The sequence below is a fragment of the Poecilia reticulata genome, chromosome 13 (genome assembly GCF_904066995.2).
Source record: "Poecilia reticulata chromosome 13, P_reticulata-male-v2, whole genome shotgun sequence".
Lineage (NCBI taxonomy): Eukaryota > Metazoa > Chordata > Actinopteri > Cyprinodontiformes > Poeciliidae > Poecilia > Poecilia reticulata.
In genome coordinates this window covers 6,100,437-6,122,569 of record NC_088842.1, presented here as the reverse complement: position 1 = coordinate 6,122,569, position 22,133 = coordinate 6,100,437, and the positions used below count along the sequence as shown (strand labels likewise).

At 41.0% G+C, this 22,133-nt stretch overlaps 2 protein-coding genes across 3 annotated transcripts; both read left to right on the top strand.

Moving 5' to 3' along the window:
- The first annotated feature begins 2,409 nt into the window (after positions 1–2,409).
- On the top strand, positions 2,410–7,707 carry srsf1a (serine and arginine rich splicing factor 1a). Of its 2 annotated transcripts, XM_008424931.3 has the most exons (4): positions 2,417–2,833; positions 3,315–3,493; positions 6,998–7,170; positions 7,359–7,707. In XM_008424931.3, the coding sequence occupies exons 1-4, from the start codon at positions 2,646–2,648 to the stop codon at positions 7,554–7,556; spliced, it is 738 nt and encodes a 245-aa protein (XP_008423153.1). In that variant the 5' UTR covers positions 2,417–2,645; the 3' UTR covers positions 7,557–7,707. The 2 variants fall into 2 exon arrangements, with proteins under 2 accessions (XP_008423151.2, XP_008423153.1); XM_008424929.3 differs by having other exon boundaries at positions 2,410–2,833; positions 6,998–7,528.
- Positions 7,708–11,036: 3,329 nt separating this feature from the next.
- On the top strand, positions 11,037–21,604 carry dynll2a (dynein, light chain, LC8-type 2a). The gene is made up of 3 exons (XM_008424928.3): positions 11,037–11,230; positions 11,793–11,939; positions 19,758–21,604. The coding sequence occupies exons 2-3, from the start codon at positions 11,808–11,810 to the stop codon at positions 19,893–19,895; spliced, it is 270 nt and encodes an 89-aa protein (XP_008423150.1). The 5' UTR covers positions 11,037–11,230; positions 11,793–11,807; the 3' UTR covers positions 19,896–21,604.
- The last annotated feature ends 529 nt before the right edge of the window (positions 21,605–22,133 follow it).

Below are 22,133 nucleotides of genomic sequence, written 5' to 3'. Positions count from 1 at the left end.
GAAGTAAAATCTTTCACATACGTCACATTATTGCTTCTTTCAGAATAAGAATTATTTTCTGTATTCCGGCTAAAAGAATGCTTGTGGATTAGTTTGTGGATTAGTTTGTAAAACACTGAAGTTTTCTACTACTTTAAATTTAACACCACATTGTTGTGGCACTGTTCAGGTGTATTTTTGAAGTGGACATGTTAAGGGAAATTTGAAATAAAAAATGTAAAATATGATAAAAATAAATTTTTGTGTTTATTTGATTCCTATTCAAGACACTTTGATAAGAATTACTATATATGTAATATAGGGGGCAACAGAGTATCTTTGCATTTTTGGTTGGTGGTGTGCCTCGTGATTTTTTTCAATTTAAACATTGTGCCTTGGCTAAATAAGGTTGAAAAACACTGGTCTACATTACATCACAAGATCACTGTCATTGGTATGTAAGCAATTACTAATTTAAAAATAAACTACAATACACTATATATAAATATATTTAAGTATATACTTATACCTTTACTTATTGTATAGACTTATCATGATCATAAAGTTTCTCATTTAACATTTTGAAAAAATTTTTTTTTTAGTATATTTATAAATAATGCCGTTTTAATGACCTGTTTTGACTATACACTAAAATGCAATTTCTGCTAAATAGATTTTAATTCAGATTAAACTGAAGAATCCTGGCTAAATTCCTACTGGAGCGGAGGAGTTTTCAGTTTGTGACAATCTTTCTTGCTGCCTGTTTGCATAACTGATCATTTGGGAGTGAGCGCCCTCTTTTGTTGAGCAGTGGAACCACAGCAAGAACATACTTGTCGGATGTGAAGTGGATTATTGTAGTGTAAATAGAGAATCTTTAAAACACAGTTAAACATTCATGATATCTTTATCATATGTGTACAAACATAGGAAAACAACATTTGTTAAAAGTAAGACCACCTAACTGCATCTTCTCAAGTTTGTGGAATCAGAGTTTATTGAGTTGTTGGCAGAAATGTGTTGAAAGCAACTCAAAGCTCAGAAAACATCAAGTTATATAAGCCATATGTTATCTACTGCTAAACAGACCAGACACCTGTGGTTGTCATGTTTGAATTTAATTTATAGAGTAAGTAGTTGTTGCATATTAAAACATGACATTATGCATTTTTGTAAAGTAAATAAATTGGCACTAAATTGTCTGAACATACTAAAGAAAGAAAACATCAAAGGTTTTTGACCTTTCTCTCCAGCTTGCCTGTAAAAGTTAAGATGTGGTTTTGGAACAACACCTGAAATAAATATAATCAGACCAAAAAACAAAAGCTTAAATTTACTACGTATCTACTGAACAAACGAGGCAGAAAAGACAATCCTGTCTAATCCCTTTCAGCTTCTGAGATGGGTTACTATAATTACTATAGAAATCAAATGTAAAACAAGTTGTGTTAAATTAAGGATGTAAAAATGATAATAGCATAAAAGTAAGGTCAGTAATGATGTGGTGGTTGACCTAGCTAGCTAATTTAATTTGGGGACTTCATATATTGAACCAGGTCTGTTGGTAAGACTTGTTGAACTAATATTGTTTTTCAATATTTGATAATTTTGTGTTAATTGTTGGATTACACTTAGTAGCTTTAATTTGTTTTGCCTTAAACAATAATAAAAAACATTTTTAAAATATATTATTATCAAAGTCAAATGCTTTCTGCAAATCTATAACATTTCCTAACACTTTTCTTTTTGTCTAAACAGTTTATGATTTCTTTGGTTAACTCCATCAATGCAATTGCTGTTGACCTGTTTGCCCTAAAGCCTTATTGACTGTCTATTAACAGATTCTGCTGACCTATAAATGAAGGTCAACAACAGTATTTAACAGTTTTTTTTCTAAACCTGTGTAGTATGGGTTACAGTAACATTTAGGTTCCCTTTCGGAGAAGGAAAGTATTTTTGAATTAAATTGAATGTCAAAATGCCCACATTTTTTTCTATAGTTGCAGTATTTTAAAGTTTTTGAAAATCTTTCATAATTTTTCTGCTACGTCACATAAAATCTGGGAAATAAAATACATCACAGTTTGTGGTAATAGTACAAAAACCTGTGAAAAAAATCAGAGAGTAAGAATGCTTGTGAAAGGTGATGTAAGTCTACTGTAGGATCATCCAAGACTTCATATTTCATAGATTAGATAAATCTTTTATGACCTTTTTTATGCATTAAACACAATAAGCCAGTGATGAATTAATGATCTATTATTATTATTATTATTATTATTATTATTATTATTATTATTATTATTATTATTATTATTATTATTATTATTATCACTTAAATTTAAATCCATCACCATTTTCACTGGACTAGTTTCTATGGCGGATGGGTCAGGTCTGGCAGAAGTGTGTTTTAATGGGCGCATCACTAAAGAAGCACTGAGAAGTGATCCTCACTTTTTAAGACATTTGTCAGTTCAAGAGACATTAGGCGCAATATTAGGTTTTTCTACACATTTTTCTGATTAGTTTCTCTTTCCATATCCTTGATTTTTGAGTCACTTAGTTTTCTATGTGTTTTTGGACGCCATAGTTTTGAAGCTTGCAAACAACCCGCCGTCCGTAGTCTTTTTTTTTTTTTTTTTTTTTTTTTAAAGTTAGCAGCAGCCATGTCGGGTGTTGTGCGAGGCCCCGCTGGGAACAATGATTGCCGAATTTACGTGGGGAATCTCCCACCGGATATTCGCACCAAAGATGTGGAGGACGTGTTCTACAAGTACGGGACGATCCGAGATATCGACCTAAAGAACCGCAGAGGAGGTCCGCCGTTCGCCTTCATCGAGTTCGAAGACCCGAGGTGAGGCGCTAGCAGCTGCTAGCCGACCGAGCCGTAACCAATGCCATTGTGTCGTCAACGCGTTGATCCGGGGATCCGGCTATTTCCTGGACGTGCATTGTTCTCTTTTAACAAACGTGGTTTCGCCTTTCATGTGTTTTCACTTGTTCCTAAATTCACAAAATATACACGGCTGTCCTGTCGCATCACATACTTTACTCTGTTACAAATGTTGTTGAAATCGTAACACTTTTTCATACATCTACAGCCTCTCCTAATGCACATCCATACATTTAATTGCGCCATTTTGGCGGCAGTGTAATTTCTGCACAGCTTCAGGTCATTTTCTTATATTGAATTTCATTATGTGATTTGCGGGTCTCCAAAGTGGATTAAGAGACATTAACATGGCGACGACCCGTCCCAAGTATTTACCATGCAATGCTGTCTGCATCAACGCTCTCTATAGGTTTCATGATATGTTCCTGTTTTCTAATAACAGGGACGCAGACGATGCGGTCTACGGACGTGATGGGTACGACTATGACGGCTACAGACTGCGGGTGGAGTTCCCACGGAGCGGCAGAGGCTCCAGAGGCGGGTATGGGGGCATCGGTGGAGCACCCAGGGGGAGATATGGACCTCCATCCAGGCGCTCAGAGTACAGGGTCGTTGTGTCAGGTAAATGAACAATCCGCATTGTTGCATTTTGTCTCTTTACTCAGTAAAACACCATGTTAATGGTTGAATAAAGTACCATTGTGACATTCTGTAACTGGTATATTAAGACTTCCCAGTGAAAAATGGGATTTTGATGAAGTAATCTTTAGTTGGGATACTATGTACAAAAGTGCTATAGTTCAAAATCCAGTATAGGTGTCTCACATTTTAAAAAACATAGGAAAACTAGCAAGTATAACACGGTAAGTATAATTTCTGAAAGTTTTTTTCTGTGTAAATCAATGATGCACATGGTATTGGACATCCTCATTTCCAAAAATTGTCCCTCAATACTTGAAAGTGTAAAATTAAGAGAATTTTTTTTGTTTGTCTTGTAGCTAGTATCAAATGCCAAAAGTGCTGGTATCCAATAAATAACATTGATTGCATGGTGTTAGTCAGATAAAGCAGAACTTAAATGCATGCAGAGGTAAACGTTTTAAATTAAGCTTTTAAAAACACTTTTTGTTCTGTGTGTTAAATAAAACCTACTAATTTCATAATTCTTACATATATACAGTGAAATAATTAAAACGGTCAAATAAACCCTAAAGTTGAGTTTATGGTCAGTAATAAACTTTCCAAATTGATTGCGTTTTTTTCCCGACTTGAAACTACATGATTCTGACTAACACCTGAATGCATCACAGGAGCCATGAAAGAGTCCCTTATCTTGCTGCTGGAAATTGATATACAAAACTGATTAAAGTGATTCATGTTGAATATCTATGAAAATTGTACATATTGAGTTAATAGAGAGCAGTAACATAATATTAGATCATTTTATTTATTTTAAATATCGATTTGGCTTTTCTAAAGTCTATCTTCAGTAGTGAAAACGTGTTTCTTTGTAAGGTTAAGGTCTAGTCCAATGTCTTAGCCAGACTAAGTCACTAGAATTCGAACATTGTTTTTTGGGAGATTTTGCATTTTCTTTTATCACAAATATAAGTTGGACCCTATATCAAACAATGTGCATGCATGGGGTTTTTCCAACTTTCTGCCACAGTCAGTAAACGTGACTGTTGGGAGAATTTTCTCTCCAGGTTTCCGTTAGGTATGAGTGTGTGCATGGTTGGTTCTGTGGGTCTATGGGGTGGACCGACCTTTAAATGTGAGGCTCAAAATAATCTGTCGCAATTAGTGCTTCAAGTCTAGATGCATGTTGGCGAGGGCTGCATAATTTACTGCAGATTTGTCATCCTCACTACATCAGCGTATGCAGGATCAAATAGAGCAGCTTTACTGTAATAAATATGATGACCTGTACCTGCACTGTCACTGACTGTGTCATATGAAAAAGAGACTTTCTCTGTAGTAGGGCTGTTGTAAACAAATATTTTAGTACCATATTTTCCTCACTATAAGGCGCACCGGATTATAAGGCGCAGCTTCAAGGAATGGCCTATTTTTAAACTTTTTTCACTGGATTATAAGGCGCATAGAATAGACCCTGCAGTAGAGGCTGGAGTTACGTTATGCATAACGGAGCTGCACTAAAGGGAATGTCAATAAAACAGTCCAACTCCGGTCGGCGAGGAGAGCCTTGCACAACTGGGCCGGGGCGTTGCCGGACGATGGTCTCCCAAATCCGTTCGCGCACAGCATGTTCGTGGAGAACGTGGTGCTAAATGACCTGCAGACGACCTGATTCTAGACGGTCGGTAGGTAGATAGGTCACTCAAACTTTATTAATAGATTACAAACCTGCGTTCTGACAACAATCCCAGCATGCACCGCGCGCTTCTTCTTCTACGGGCGAAAATGAAGTCGGCGGCTGCTTACCGTAGTACTGTTGTGGCTCAATATTGGTCCATATATAAGGTGCACCGGATTATAAGGCGTACTGTCGACTTTTGAGGAAATTGAAGGTTTTTTTGGTGCGCCTTAGTGCGGAAAATATGGTTATCGAGTACCGTATTTTCCGGACTATAAGGCGCACCTAAAAGCCTTAAATTTTGTAAAATTTCTGTTTTAAAATTTCAGCAGTGCGCCTTATGTGTGCACTGAATTCCAAAATCTGTCCCTGACACAGAGACATAAAGTGTACAGTACGTACGCTGGCAGCGATAAACCAATCAGAGGACATTACGTAATACACCAGCAGCGATAAACCAATCAGAGAATTGTTGTCCGAGTTCTGCAGCATACGCCTCCGGTAAAAACCAGATAGGTTTTTCCACGCATCACTGTCCCTGTTCATCTGCCGCTCCATGAGCGCCAATCTCACTGCTATTGTGAAAAAGGAAGTGAAGCAAACTAATTCGGAGTTTGCCGTCATTTCGGGAGGATTAACCAAAGAACTCCAACCACTGTACATTGATGTAAACGGGACGTTCAAAAAGAAGTTGCAAGCGGCATGGGAGCGATGGATGACAAACTGCGAATACGCGTTTACTAAGACGGGGAGGCAGCGCCGGGCGAGTTACCATGTGCGAATGGATTGTGGATGGCTGTGCTAATGTATCTGCCTTAACTGTTGTCCGAGCTTTCACAAAAGCCGGCATCATTGCTGAACAGCCACCTGGCATCGAGACTGACTCCGACAATGATGAGAGGGAACCTGGCATGTTTGATGGCGAAATTTCCCAGCTGTTCAATTCAGACACAGAAGAGGAGGACTTTGGTGCATTTGTGGAAGAAGAATAAAAAATAAAGTGAGTGTATTGTTACATAGTCGAATAAAGTTCAACTAAACTTTTTTTTCCGTTACCTTTTTTTTGTTGACCATATGTTTTAGCATGCGTCTTATAATCCGGTGCGCCTTATAGTCCGGAAAATACGGTAATCTATCGATTGTTCTTACAATTAATCAAGAAATCGTATAAAAAAATTTATATAATAAAATCTGATAGTCATATCTGATAGTAAAACCAGTGTTACTATCAGATATGAACATCAGTCCAATTTTTCATATTTGAGCATCTCTAACAGTTACCTTTTTGTAGTTTAGAAAATTAACCTGTAACAATAATGGCTCACTTTCTAAGTTAACCAGAAGAAAAGTTATACAAAGTTATTTCTGTTGACAGAGTATTAGAACCAGGCTACGAGAAGTTTTGTTTAATTACAAGAAAAAAGTCATGTCAGCAGAATAAAGACACAATTTTACCAGAAGAAAATCTTGAAATTACGTTCAGACGTAATTTTTCTTTTGTTTATGTTGTTCATGTTGGAGTTCATAAAATTTACTGCTGCATTTTCCTGCTACTTTGACTGTATTATAGTAGCAGTAGCACCACTCAGTGTAGTGGGGGAAAAACCAATCTAGATTTTCCTCAAAATTCAGTCTTCAAAAACCAAAAATTTGTTTTTGATCATTGAACAGACACCTTGTCTAGGTGCACTAGCTTCTCAAAAATATGTTTTATCACAATAAATATATTCCAGTCTTCACTGTTGTACCTTTTCTTCACTGTTGTACCTTTTCTAAGTTGGACCCTTGCGTGTCGTCCTTGTGTCCAGGTCTTCCTCAGAGCGGCAGCTGGCAGGACCTGAAGGACCACATGCGCGAAGCGGGCGACGTGTGCTACGCCGACGTTTACAGGGACGGAACCGGAGTTGTAGAGTTTGTGCGCAAAGAGGACATGACCTATGCCGTCCGAAAGCTGGACAACACCAAATTCCGCTCCCACGAGGTATGTGTACGGGGTTTTGATGATGTGTCATGGATAGTGATGATTCTTTGCCGCGTCGCGGTGAGTATCGTAACGAAGTGTTCCTTTAGTCGCACGCCGACACCCAGCCCTTATCGTTGCCCGTCTGTAACTTCGGCCAGAGGCAGGAATGTTGCCTTTTCAATGTCAAGTTCTCTTGTGTCCGCCAGGGAGAGACTGCTTACATTCGTGTGAAATTAGACGGTCCCCGCAGCCCGAGTTACGGACGATCACGCTCCCGCAGCCGTGGCAGCAGAAGCCGGAGCCGCAGTCGCAGCGCCAGCCGCAGCCGCAGCAATTCCCGAGGCCGTGGCCGAGGATCTCCCCGCTACTCGCCCCGTCACAGCCGCTCTCGTTCCCGCTCTTAAACCTTTGCCGCCATCAGTGGTTTATTTTTTTGTTTTGTTTCGTTTTGTTTTCCTCCCCTCCCTCCTCCACCTTCTGATGTATTCCCTCCTGTTTTTTACCTCTAAGTTTCTCCAGATGTCAGCTATTGATTTTTATTTTTTTGCATTTCTTGTCCTGGTGTCCTCGTGGATGATCTTGGTGTGTACGTGTACCCTCCTCTCCCTCTCTCCTCTCTCTCTCTCTGCTTTTCCTCCTTTCGTTTTCTCCTTCTCTCCCCTTCTTTACGTCTTCTCAGATTTTGAACATTACAAGTTGTGCTGTGGTGAAACTTCAAAAATGTTGAGTTGTGACTCAATGTTTTTGGAAGTGTTAATCTGAATCTTTTTTTGTTTTTTAAAAGTTTTAGTAGCTTCTCTTTGGATAAATGTGGGGTGGGCTGTATTTTGTTATTTTTTTGGAAGCCCGATACTTAACTGTATTTTACCCTTGTGTCTTCCTTTAGACATCTGAGGAGAAGGATTAAAGTGATTTGGAATAAAACCATTGTGGAGCACATTTCATTTGTATGGTCAGGATACAAATAGGACATCTAGGAGGAGGATAGGACATCTAGGACCAATCAGGTCGAGGCAATGGTATGCTTCATATTCCATAAACTGAACATTTTGACAGGTTGCCATGTTATGCATGTTATTTAACAAAGATATGTGTTACTGTACTTTGTTAAGACAGTCTGTAACATGCTACTCTGGTTTCTGACAGAATAAGCAGTCCTAAATCAAGTGTTGCGATGTAAGTGTAATCCTTGCTGTCAAATGTAAAAAAAAACAAAAAAAAAACTGCTTTGTATTAAAAGCGTCCCAGTTTTGAGCATCCTCGTTGGTTAAAAAATGCTTTGAAGTCAGGAATTTTGAACGTTTTTTTTTTTCTTTAGTCTTTTTGAGTGTTCAGTGGAAAAACAAAATAGGCCCAAAACTCTTGACATTTTATTCTAACGGTCTGCCTCTGATTTTCTTCCTGGTATTTCAAGGTTTTGATTGGAGGAGTGGCTCAATGGATCCCAATCCTTGGAGCTGGATGAGTGGATCGATTAGGGAAGGGATAGGCAAGGATGGATGCTCGGGAACGGGAGCAGTTTCCAGGATTCAAATTTATCAGAACAAAAATAATGGGAGTCCCAGAGCACCTTTTTTTTTTTTTGCCCCTTTTTGGTTTAGGCTCCAATGGCTTTATTATAGAAGAAAACGAAACAGAGGACCAGGAAGTTGGATCAAAGGATGGAGTCGTAGATGTCCGGTATGAGGGAATTTTAAAAAAAATATGGGGAGGTTGGGAGAGGGTTAAAATCTGGGAATAGTTTGTAATTTTTTTGCTTTGCATAATCTTTCTTTTAGCATTTTCAATAAACACACTTTCAAACATATTTATGGAGTTTGTTTTTATTTGCAGTTTGGTCAAATGTGCATCAAAAAGCAAATTTTCAAATTGGAGCCATTTTGATTTCTCTCACTTTAACTTTGGAAAACAACCATTTGTGCAAAATTTTATTTATAGATTTTTATTTTCCTCAAACAATGTAATGATTCGATTTCTTAATTTTTTGACATCCAATGGTCACAATAAAAAAGTGATGAGACTATTGTTTGCTGCACCTTGCTGGGCTTCTAGATTTGAGATGAATGTAAACTAATGCAGTATTTTTTTCCCCCAAAGTTGATGAGTTGCGATTTGCTAAGAAACAGTCTGAAAGCCCATACAGTCAGAAACGGCATCTTTCAGTGATTCTAAATTACTGGTTGAAGTAAATACATAAAACTCAACCTTAATAATTTATTTTATTGTTTACTTGATGTAATGCTAATGATAGCCTACACTGTTCCTGGAGTGTTTTAAAACTTTACATTGGGGTTTGGTGGCTTAATTAAAATACAGAAACACATTGTTGAGGGGAGCTGTAACTACTGCCAGTAAACCTCTGGGTATCAATCTGCCTAATAAACTGTATTGTTAAAATCCCTATATGTACAGGACAACTGAAAAAATAATTTCCTTAAGTCTCTGGTGCCAACAGCAGTTCACAAAATCCAGAGGGTTGCTGGTGCCCATCTCCAGCTAACGTTTCGGGCGAGAGGCGGGGGTCACCCTGGACAGGTCGCCAGTCTGTCACAGGGCAACACAGAGACACACAACCATGCACACACACACTCATACCTAGGGGCAATTTGGAGAGGCCAATAATCCTAACAGTCATGTTGTTGGACTGTGGGAGGAAACCGGAGTACCCGGAGAAAACCCACGCATGCACAGGGAGAACATGCAAACTCCATGCAGAAAGACCCCAGGCTGGGAATTGAACCCAGAACCTTCTTGCTGCAAGGCAGCAGCTCTACCAACTGCGCCACTGTGCAGCCCCAGTTCACAAAATATATATAGAATATAACACCACCTCTAAAAGATATAAATAGTAAATGATGTGTAAATGACGGGACCAGTATTTAAACTTTACTAGTGTTATGTAATTTGTGTGGGGAGGAAGGGTCAGTATCTTCCAATATTAGTGAGTTTTTGAATGACTAGACATTTGCTATGCAAGTTCAGTTTATCCAATGAACAGACTTAGCTGATTAAAAGTATATTTTCTTTTTCTTATTTTTTTAAATACTACTCCCAGGTAAGAGTCATTACTTCCCAGCCCTCTCAAAAATAAACCAAAACAGTAATTTTTTTAGCAAACGCAATTAATTTCCTATGCATTAAACCAACATATTGAAATAATTTATCAGGCCAGAACTGTAAAACATCTCATTTAGTTGTGAAGTTTTTTCCCTGGAGTTTGATGACGTATTACTGAAGCATTGTATTCTTACCCAGACACATTCATGTGTGAAAGTTTTATTCTGCTGGTGACGTACCTTTGCGAATTTCAAAATAAATCATAGCCCTATAGACTGTAAGAAATTAATCGCATTATAAATAAAAATGAGCTCGGTAATCTACATTCAAGTGATAAATAATGTTTATTTATGGTTTCTGTTTTGTGGTTCTCATTTCCGTTTCATTTTTGTTTTTTGTTGTGCTTTATTTTTGGGCTATTTTAAAATATCTTCTAGTTCCAGCGGTAAGTGTTCTACAAAATTAAAGTTTATTGGTTTTTGAGAGGGCAAACTTCCATTATTATGCAATTACCAATAGGTACACTGCTTTAAAATAGTGTCGAAAACAAAACAATTATTATTGTCTCTGGGACAATTTACCGTCCAGCAAAAAGGTTTTTTGGTTATGGTGACAGGCCGACGTTTTCAAAGAGCCCCAGCATGACTGCTGTAAAGCCAAACGATACCTTCCAGCAAGCGGAGGTCCAGTTTCCACTTTATCCTCCAGTCGGTGGCGTATGCTGTGAATGATGCATTGTGGGATGAAATAAGATGCCGGCAGAGAGGAGCTGGAGAAAAACGCTCGCGCCGCGCGAGGAGGCAGCGCCGCAGCCAATGGCATGCAGCAGAGAGGGGCGGGGGTAGGGGAGAGCCGCGGCGGACAGCAGCACAGCGCAGAGCCAACCTACCTTCATGCTTATTGTGTAAATCTTTAAAAAGCAATTAGCCGCAGCATCATCTTAACCTTCCCTCACCGGCTCGTTTAAAATCCACATTTCTGAACGGAGGACCCTCCTTCCACCTCACAGGCGCAGGAAAAGGTGAGTTGCACCGCCCTGATCTAGAAGATTCATTCACTCTCAAGGTTTGGATTCTTGTTGTGATGATGTGCTTTTTTTTTTTTTTTTTTTTTTTTTTTTTACTGTACGCGTTCATGCATGCTTGAGGGCTTATTCTAAAAAGACTTGAACTCGTTTATTTTCTAAACAGTCTGCTACGCTGGGGTATAAAAAGGCACATTTTCATAATTGTTGCAGTTCTGATGCAAATGCATTTATAGGAAAGTAATTTAACTCCACCTGTATCAAGTTTCACTGTAAATTTCTACAAAACAAAACCTCCTGTTTGGTTAAAAAATAAAAATAAAAAAACCTCCAGAAGTAGAAAATCGAAACGAAGCGATCAGCTGGAAAAACCGCTGTGCAGAATGGCTTTTACGTTCTGCGTGTGACTGGAGAAATTGCGATTATTTGGCTGGCCTACAAGCCATCTTCAAGTTCTCATCTCCACCACGTGCAGTGACATTATTATTATTATTATTATTATTATTATTATTATTATTATTATTATTATTATTTTATTTTATATTTCTGTTTCCCTCAGCACGCAGCCTGAACCATGACCGACAGGAAAGCGGTGATCAAGAACGCGGACATGTCCGAGGACATGCAGCAGGACGCCGTGGACTGTGCCACCCAGGCCATGGAGAAGTACAACATAGAGAAGGACATTGCTGCCTACATCAAGAAGGTGAGCCAGGATGGAACCAGGCATGTTTTACATCCATTGGAGTTATCAGAAGTGTTTCCATACAACCTGGAAATGAATACCAAGAACTTTGGAATTTTTTTCCCATCTTTTTTTTTTTTTACAATCTGCCATGTTGAATGTCTCCAATATTCCAGTCAAAAGTTTAAACCTGTCCTCATTGGGCAAAAAAGGTAGAACTCCCCAAAGGGATGGTCCAATTTGGGCATAATTTGGTCCACATTCAGATCAGCAGAGTATTTAGCTGATTCAATTTGCAAAGCCGTGGCTGAAGAGTAGAGTAAGCACCGGAGGGGATAAGTGTTGGCATCGAGCTTAGTGCTAGTGTGCTATCAGGCGGTTGCTGGAGCATCTAACAATCTGTGAGTCAAATAAGTGAGTGGAAGTCTTCAGACACTAGCGTACTAGCTGCGATTCCATTTCAAACATCTGTAAAATGTGTTGATTTTCCCCTTGTGTCAAAAAAACTGCACAATTTCGCAGTTGAATTTCCGTTGAATTTTTAAAAAAGCGATAAGAAACGCATGTGAATAAGTTTGTTCATGCGATGTCACCCTCCTTCCACTTCCTGTCATCTTCCTTCCACTTCCTGTCATCTTCCTCCCACTTCCTGTCGTCTTCTTCGTCGTTTCTGCCAGTAGTGTAGATGTGGTGTGGTACGAAATAAATGTTCACATCGCAGTTTTGCTGAAATACGCTAATTCTGATATGACTGGAAAAACCACCTCATCTTAGCACAAAAACCTTTCATCAAGAGACGTGTTTGTTTTTTATTTCTCCAAAACTGTTTCCATTGAGCAAATTCCAATTTGCGCAGTTATACGGCCAATGGAAGTGCAGCTACTAATGCAGTTGGCGTAATTACCAGACGTGGGTTGGTTTAGTAACCTCATGTGGGAAACAAAATTGTTTTATATCTAACAAGAATATATCACATGAGCTCAACCTTTTAGTATTCCTTGTTGCTGTCCTGCTTTTCATAGAGTAACACTGGGAGCAACGTGCAGCAACAGGTAGAGGAGTAACCACGTTGCACAATGTAATGTACTGGTAGAACCTCTAGTCGTTAAAGAAACATTGCGTTCTTCCATGTGTAACCCTTCAAACTCTTGGTATAGCTAATGAACAAATACTAACTCCACCTGTATCAAATTTCACTGTAAATTTCAGCAAAACTAAACCTGTTTGGTTAAAAAAAAAAAAAAAACCCCTCCAGAAATCCCAAGTAGAAAATCAAAACGAAGCGATCAGCTGGGAAAGCCGCTGTGCAGAATGGCTTTTACGTTCTGCGTGTGACTGGAGAAATTGCGATGATTTGGCTGGCCTACAAGCCATCTTCAAGTTCATCCCTTTGGGGAGTTCTAAATGTTTTCATGCTTAAGTTTCCATTGAGTGGCAATTTTGATATGTGGGATGTGTATAGATAGCAATGGGTACATCAGCACACACAAAACTTTGACAAGTCCACTCTCTGTTCAGGATAGCTGCATGATTTAATGATCTATTCAGACAGACCTAAATTTTGATCGCTATCAAATTTTGAGCAAGTGCTGCCTTAATTTGATCTGTCTCAGGCAGCCTGTGTGTCTGCTGACCTTCATCACCGTCTTGTCTGTCGGATGCTCTGCTGTAAGCATGTAGCAGTAAGGCACCGTTCCTTATGCCTGACATTTTGGCCCTCTCCATATTCAATTATGATTGTCTGCGTGGGAGCTAAGTTATGTTCAGACTATTCCTTCTGGGTGCTTAACTTTTTTTTTTTTTTTTCCACTTATTGAGTTTTATGGTAAAGTTAGGAAAACAGTGGAAAGTGGGCAAAAAATCCCAAAGTTAAAAGAAAAGCATAATTAGTGAAATCTTTTTGAAAACAGCAACAACAATAACGAGTTAACTGGAAGGAATGTAAGCTTGAGTTTAGCTGTAATTGAGAGAAATGCCAGATAATTTTTATGTCTGCTCATACTTTTGTATGTTAAGCGCACACAAAAGTGTTTTGTTTTTGTTTTTACATTGCAAAGGTCTGCAACCTTTGCACTTAAAGTGAATTTAGCTAAAGGGATTTGTTCAGAACATTAAAACGTCCTTGACTCTTTACAGATGGAATCAATTTTATCTCGATTTGAAGAGCAGTCTTTAAAAGACTGCTCTTGTTTTCTTGTTTCAGATTAAACAAAGTTTTACATTAGATTAATTCGAAAAGCATTCGAAAATGCTGCTTCAAACAATAACTTTATATAATCTTTTTGTTTAATTTTACTTTTCATAGCTGCTTGGCCTGTAAAATCAGCTACAAAAATGACTCCAAAAGGGCATCTACTGCTCATCCAGGAGGTCAGAAAAAAATCCAGAGCAACATCTATATCACTATAGGCCTCACTCTTCTTAGTTAAAGTCAAAGTTCATGAAAGTAGAGTATTACATCTGGGATAAAAATAACTGATGAAAGCTGGATGAAATACTTCAACGGACATAATCATGAGGCGTTCAGTCGAAGTCTAAATTTACATGCAGTGTGTGTCTGTGCTGGAAAAGACTCTCTGCCATTTATCAGAAATGGTTGCTGCCATCAGAAGTGGCAGGTTGAAGGGGCAATTACTTCAACCACATAGGGCCAGGTTTGTTTCCTTTGCTTTCTTTATAAATAAAATAATAATTTTAAAGTCACGTTTAGTTTTTCTAGTGAAGTTTCTCTGATGTAAACCAGTGATTCTTGAGAATAGGGACAAAATGGGTTTTAATTTTCCCATATATTTTTGTTTGTTATTTCTCAACCTTATGTATGCAAATATGACAAATAATGTTTTGGAAATGTAAAGATGCTAAGGTGCAGGCTCCCAGTTGCAACATTTTTTTTTTTTAAATTACATTTTTAATCGACCTGACCTATAACGTTGTCATCACCATCTGACAAAAATAAATAAAAAATAATTTTTAATGACCCTATTAGTGATATTTTTACTCATTTTGCAGGCAAATGCTTCTCAAGAAACAAAATAAATATTATTTAAAACAAAAAACAACAAAAAGTCCATCTGACGGAGTTGATACAGAACTGAAGGTGGTGACAAACTAGTGAGTAAAATGAAAAACTTCATACATGTGCAGTAATTCAATTTAAAATACATTAAAATTAATTAATTGCACATTTAAGTGAGATTTGACAACAATTTCACTTAAAGAATCAGAAAAACTCTGATGGAGTTGACATCTGACGGAGTTGACAAAAAGCCAAACTACCTCAATTTATATGATATTATTCTGAAGGAGGCCACATTGTAGCTCATCAGGTCTATGAAATCTTTACATTTTACCAAAAATGAAGCTTTTATTTCACAAAATTTCATCAAAGTTTTGTAAATTGTCAGTTATGGTGTTGACACATTATGGTTGTGACGAGCAACTTAGGAATAAAAAGAAGAAAAAACTAAAGAATTACATAAGCTAGCCAGAGCTAACTAGCCCTCTTAGCAAAGGGACAGAAAGGAAGTGGTCATGGGGTCCTCAGAAGTTCTGGTGCCCCCAATAATGCCTGATTTTTTTTACATTATTTTCATTTCTGACAGTGTTGACAAAAACGAGGGACAAATTTCAATGGAGTTGGAAAATATATAAAAATGATTTTTAATTCAATTTATTGATACTTTTATAATTATTTATATGACTACTTATACTTAATTGTCATAATATATAATTTTAGTATTTCTTTAATTATTTTAAACTATTATAATGTATTGAGTTCTGCTCCTGGACAATGGCTTTTACAGGCATCATCCACCGACTACAATGTTTAAAATGAAAAGATATTCAGCAAATACCTGGAAAATATACATTGTTGTGCTCACATGACCCAGGTTAGTTTAGTCAGATATTTGAAAAAATTATATTTTGTGTATATTTTATTCAAATTTTGTGCTTCATCCATAGGACCTGTTTTGTCCCTCTTCTCAAGAATCACTGAAACACAAAATTTCAAGTGTTACCAAAAAAAGAAAGAAATCTATAGGCAGCTAAATACTTATTTTAAATATTAAATTAGTTCATTGATTACCTGAGAAACAACTTACCACTCAGAAAAACATTATCCGCCATCATCGGTGGCTATGCTAACTAGTCTTAGCTAAGTTGTGTGAGTAAAGGGGGTGAGTATGAATGATTGACAACGCTAAGACCCTCCTCCTGACTCTGATTGGTTGTTTCTGACTGGGTGGCATATTTGTCCAGTTAGTATTGGGAAAAGGCAGAGGTGCTCTGTTTTTATTCTTCAGATTATCTGTTTTTCATGATACTGTCACAACATAATGATCATTTAAGCATATATAAATATATATAAATTATATATAAATATAAAACAAATTATTTAATAAAAGTTACATACTTCAGCTTTAATGCAAAATGTTGTCAAAAAAGAAGGTTCCTTCCTGAACTTCAATGCAATCTTGTGTGTGTGTGTGTGTGTATATATAAATTCATCCATCCATCCATCCATTTTCTTCCGCTTATCCGGGGTCGGGTCGGGGGGGCAGCAGCTTCAGAAGGGAGGCCCAGACTTCCCTCTCCCCAGCCACTTCTTCCAGCTCCTCCGGGGGAATCCCAAGGCGTTCCCAGGCCAGCCGAGAGACGTAATCCCTCCAGCGTGTCCTGGGTCTTCCCCGAGGCCTCCTCCCGGTGGGACGTGCCCGGAACACCTCACCAGGGAGGCGTCCAGGAGGCATCCTTACCAGATGCCCGAGCCACCTCAACTGGCTCCTCTCGACGTGGAGGAGCAGCGGCTCTACTCTGAGTCCCTCCCGGATGACCGAGCTTCTCACCCTATCTCTAAGGGAGAGCCCAGCCACCCTGCGGAGGAAACCCATTTCGGCCGCTTGTACCCGTGATCTCGTTCTTTCGGTCATGACCCAAAGCTCATGACCATAGATGAGAGTGGGAACGTAGATCGACCGGTAAATCGAGAGCTTCGCTTTTTGGCTCAGCTCTCTCTTCACCACGACGGACCGGTACAGCGCCCGCTTCACGGCAGACGCTGCCCCAATCCGCCTGTCGACCTCCCGCTCCCTTCTTCCCTCATTCGTGAACAAGATCCCCAGATACTTAAACTCCTCCACTTGAGGCAGGACGACCCCCCTGACCCGGAGAAGGCACTCTACCCTTTTCCGGCTCAAGACCATGGCCTCGGATTTGGAGGCACTGAGCCTCATCCCGGCCGCTTCACACTCGGCTGCGAACCGCTCCAGTGAGAGCTGCAGATCACGTTCCGATGAAGCCAACAGGACCACATCATCCGCAAAAAGCAGAGATGCGATCCTAAGGCCACCAAAACGGATCCCCTCAACACCTCGGCTGCGCCTAGAAATTCTGTCCATAAAAGTAATGAACAGAATCGGTGACAAAGGGCAGCCTTGGCGGAGTCCAACTCTCACCGGAAACGAGCCCGACTTACTGCCGGCAATGCAGACCAGACTCTGACACCGGTCATACAGGGACCTGACAGCCCGTATCAAAGGGCCCGGTACCCCATACTCCCGGAGTACCCCCACAGGGCCCCCCCAGGGACACGGTCGAACGCCTTCTCCAAGTCCACAAAACACATGTAGACTGGTTGGGCGAACTCCCATGCACCCTCCAGGACCCCGCTGAGGGTGTAGAGCTGGTCCAGTGTTCCACGACCAGGACGAAAACCACACTGCTCTTCCTGAATCCGAGGTTCGACTATCCGACGGACCCTCCTCTCCAGGACCCCTGAATAGACCTTACCAGGGAGGCTTAAGAGTGTGATCCCCCTGTAATTGGAGCACACCCTCCGGTCCCCCTTTTTAAACAGGGGGACCACCACCCCAGTCTGCCAGTCCAGGGGAACTGCCCCCGATGTCCATGCGATATTGCAGAGTCGCGTTAGCCAACACAACCCCGCAACATCCAGAGCCTTAAGGAACTCCGGGCGGATCTCATCCACCCCCGGGGCCCTGCCACCGAGGAGCTTTTTGACCACCTCGGCGACCTCGTCCCCAGAGATTGGAGAGCCCAGCCCAGAGTCCCCATGCTCAGCTTCCTCAACAGAAGGCATGTTGGTGGGATTGAGGAGGTCTTCGAAGTATTCCGCCCACCGGCCCACAACGTCCCGAGTTGAGGTCAGCAGCGCACCATCCCCACTATAAACAGTGTTGGTGCTGCACTGCTTCCCCCTCCCGAGACGCCGGATGGTGGACCAGAATCGCCTCGAAGCCGTACGGAAGTCTGTCTCCATGGCCACTCCAAACTCCTCCCACGCCCGAGTTTTTGCCTCAGCGACAACCCGAGCCGCATGCCGCTTCGCCTGCCGGTACCTATCAGCTGCTTCTGGAGTCCCACAGGCCAAAAAGGCCCGGTAGGACTCCTTCTTCAGCTTGACAGCATCCCTCACCGAAGGTGTCCACCAACGGGTTCGAGGGTTGCCGCCGCGACAGGCACCAACAACCTTGCGGCCGCAGCTCCGATAGGCCGCCTCGGCAATGGAGGTACGGAACATGGTCCACTCAGACTCAATGTCCCCCACCTCCCCCGGAACGTGTTCGAAGTTCTGCCGGAGATGAGAGTTGAAGCTCCGTCTCACAGGGGACTCCGCCAGACGTTCCCAGCAGACCCTCACTACACGTTTGGGCCTGCCAGGTCTGACCGGCTTCCTCCCCCACCACCGGAGCCAACTCGTCACCAGGTAGTGGTCAGTGGACAGCTCTGCACCTCTCTTCACCCGAGTGTCCAAGACATACGGCCGCAAATCCGATGAGACGATGACAAAGTCAATCATCGAACTGCGGCCTAGGGCGTCCTGGTGCCAAGTGCACATATGGACGCCCTTATGCCTGAACATGGTGTTCGTGATGGACAATCCGTGACGAGCACAGAAGTCCAACAACAGAACACCGCTTGGGTTCAGATCGGGGGGGCCGTTCCTCCCAACCACGCCTCTCCAGGTCTCACTGTCATTGCCCACGTGAGCGTTGAAGTCTCCCAGTAGAACAAGGGAGTCCCCAGGAGGGGCACTCTCCAGTACCCCCTCTAAGGACTCCAAGAAGGGTGGGTAATCTGAACTGCCGTTCGGCCCGTAAGCACAAACAACAGTCAGAACCCGTCCCCCCACCCGTAGGCGGAGGGAGGCTACCCTCTCGTTCACCGGGGTGAACCCCAACGTACAGGCGCCCAGATGGGGGCAACAAGTATGCCCACTCCAGCCCGGCGCCTCTCACCGTGGGCAACTCCAGAGTGGAAGTACGTCCAGCCCCTCTCAAGGAGACTGGTTCCAGAACCAGAGCCATGCGTCGAGGTGAGGCCGACTATTTCTAGCCGGAACCTCTCAGCCTCGCACACTAGCTCCGGCTCCTTCCCCACCAGAGAGGTGACGTTCCATGTCCCAAGAGCCAGCTTCTGCAGCCGAGGATCAGACCGCCAGGGTCCCCTCCCTTGGCTGCCGCCCATAGCACAATGCACCCGACCCCTTTGGCCCCTCGGACAGGTGGTGAGCCCATCGGAAGGGGGACCCACGTCTCCTCTTCGGGCTGAGCCCGGCCGGGCTCCGTGGGTAAAAGCCCGGCCACCAGGCGCTCGCCATCGTGCCCCACCTCCAGGCCTGGCTCCAGAGTGGGGCCCCGGTGACCCGCGTCCGGGCGAGGGAAAACGCAGTCCAAAGTTCGTATTCATCATAGGGGTCTTCTTTAAATTAAAATATGCTAATGCTAAAACTATCTTCTATCTTCTATGGTCGCCACATTCTTGGCCGTGAACATCCACAACTTGGCCGTTAATCCTCTCCCCTCGTCTTCTTTTCAGGAGTTCGACAAGAAGTACAACCCCACCTGGCACTGCATCGTTGGGAGGAACTTTGGCAGCTACGTCACCCATGAGACGAAGCATTTTATTTACTTTTACCTGGGCCAGGTGGCCATCTTGCTCTTCAAGTCCGGCTGAGTTTCTGATGTGTGTCGAGGAGTTTTTCTCCCTGAACCTACATTGGAAATGCACTGGTGGCTGATGTCTCCCATAACACTTATGACATACCATAACGATGCAAAATCCGCCGTGCGCAAACTGCATGGACTATAACACTTATATAATATGTATGTTACAGTAAGTTTACTTTTCGATAGTTGCCATTCGAATGCAACTTGAAGTAGTTTTTGTTGATTCTAGGTTGTGAGAGATTTCAATGTGGCCCTTGATTGTACTATACAGGAAAGCTGTAGAATGTAGTGGTTCATCTGCTTTCCTTCATCACGTGGCATCGCCAGACCCCCATTATGAGAAACTCGTGTTTTAAATCGTGACGTTAAACCTTGTGCACGACGATTCATCTTAAAAAAAAGATATGTAAGTGTGATCATGGAAAAAAATTGAACAAGGTAAAGAGAAAAAAAGAAAAGGTAAAATGTAGGAAATTATGTCATCCCTACCGCACGGGAAATGAGATCTGTTTGTTTTTTTTGGGCGGGGGGGCAGTTTGATTTTATTTCAATATTCGATCAATCTCCAGCCGACGGTGAAACTTTAGCAGCCGCGTTCAGAAAAGATGTCACATTGCCGAGCACACTTTACACTCTGGAGGAGTGAGTGCAGGCATTTCCAGAGAGGTTTAGTTTGTCAAATCGTAAACTTTCACTGTGAAGGATGGAGCATTTAGGGCTCGCACAAGCAGACCTTAGCCTGTAACGTCCGCGTTCTAAGACTACAGACTGGTTACCAGAATTCACCTACCTAGATCTTATTCATGATTCTGTGTTACTGCATGTTTGGGAGGTTTTTACTGTTTCAAAAACTCTGCGCAAATCTGTTCTCTGAGGCAAATAATAAGCTTCTTTTGTTTGTTTCTTCTCTCCAGTACGTGGATGTTGGACGTCGCTAACATGCGTCTTGTCCCAGTTATTGCGATACAGTCGGATTAGATGAACAAATGAGGTTAAATTTTAACGAGGCTACCACCACCCATGCGTTTCAGATAGTTGTGTTGTCTCATGTGGCTTGTGATACCTTTAAAGTTTGCAGCACCTTAAGTTTTAGTTTTAGTGGCCAGTGTCTTGCCGGACAAATCATTTTAAATGTCAACTCCTTAAAAAAAAAAAAAAAAATTGCCAGATAGGTTAATCTGTTACCCTTTCCATTACAACGTTTAGGTTTTTAGTTTTGTAATATCAGTATAAATAATTTAAAAAAAAAAGAGAAAAAAGCAATGCACAGTTTTTGAATTGAGGACTTTTAGACTGGACAGATTGAAGGGGTTTTAGTTTGTGGGGGCGGGTAACACAACACATTTCTCGCTGTGCATAACGACTGAATGTTTACTAAGTTATTGTTTCCCATTTGTCAGTTGTGGGTGAAATGTTTAATCAAAGTCTTACCTTGGATTGATTTTTAATTATTTTTTTTTTTGTCATGGAACGTCTTCCTAACTGTTGTCAATGTAAACTGATTTAGCGTTGTTTTTCCTCTGGCATGTATTCTTTGCGATGTATGTGTAGGAGCCGTTCTGATGCTGTTACATTTGCACAAAACTTGTGCCTGTCATTGCTCTCAACTGTAACTGGCTTGAGTACAATTGCACTTCATTAGATTTATCCAGTAGGTTGCTACAGAACCAAAACTGTATAAACCGGATAAAATAAAAAAATCATTGTTGACTTTTAGTTAGTCGTTGCCGTTCTTTGTGCTAAAGCTAATTACCAAGGTTGATAACATAACAAAAACACTTTTTAGAAGATAACTTTTCTATTGTTACATTTGTAAACTGGCAAATTAGATAAATTGTTTCAGAACGTCCAAACATTTTCCGGTGTTGCCAAATATACCGATTAGCTATTGCTTCTTAGTAAAAGCAATATGTTTGTGTCAATGTAATATTTGTGAAAAAAAAGAAAAAAGAAAAAAGTATTTTGAAGGAGGAATTTATCTGTAAGTTATCTGCACTAACCTGGGAGAAAGAAATAGCTAAAATACTTATTTTATGGAAAGAGATAATATTAGTGCACTAACCTGGGAGGATTATTGAGGCTTTTATTTTGAAATTTTCAGTAAACTTCATTTTAAAGGGCCACACTAATCCCATGTGTAACAGTGGTTGGGTTGAACCAGTTATATAATGCTCAAAACAGCGCAGTTACCTGCTGTGAAAAATGTGAAGGATTTTATTTTGTAGGATATGTGTTGCTCTTATTT

Coding starts and splice junctions, on each gene's coding strand:
- srsf1a (XM_008424929.3), top strand. CDS start 2,646: ATGTCGGGTGTTGTGCGAGGCCCCGCTGGGAACAATGATTGCCGAATT. Junction 2,834..3,314: donor ATCGAGTTCGAAGACCCGAG/GTGAGGCGCTAG, acceptor TTCTAATAACAG/GGACGCAGACGATGCGGTCT. Junction 3,494..6,997: donor GTACAGGGTCGTTGTGTCAG/GTAAATGAACAA, acceptor CCTTGTGTCCAG/GTCTTCCTCAGAGCGGCAGC.
- dynll2a (XM_008424928.3), top strand. CDS start 11,808: ATGACCGACAGGAAAGCGGTGATCAAGAACGCGGACATGTCCGAGGAC. Junction 11,940..19,757: donor TTGCTGCCTACATCAAGAAG/GTGAGCCAGGAT, acceptor TCTTCTTTTCAG/GAGTTCGACAAGAAGTACAA.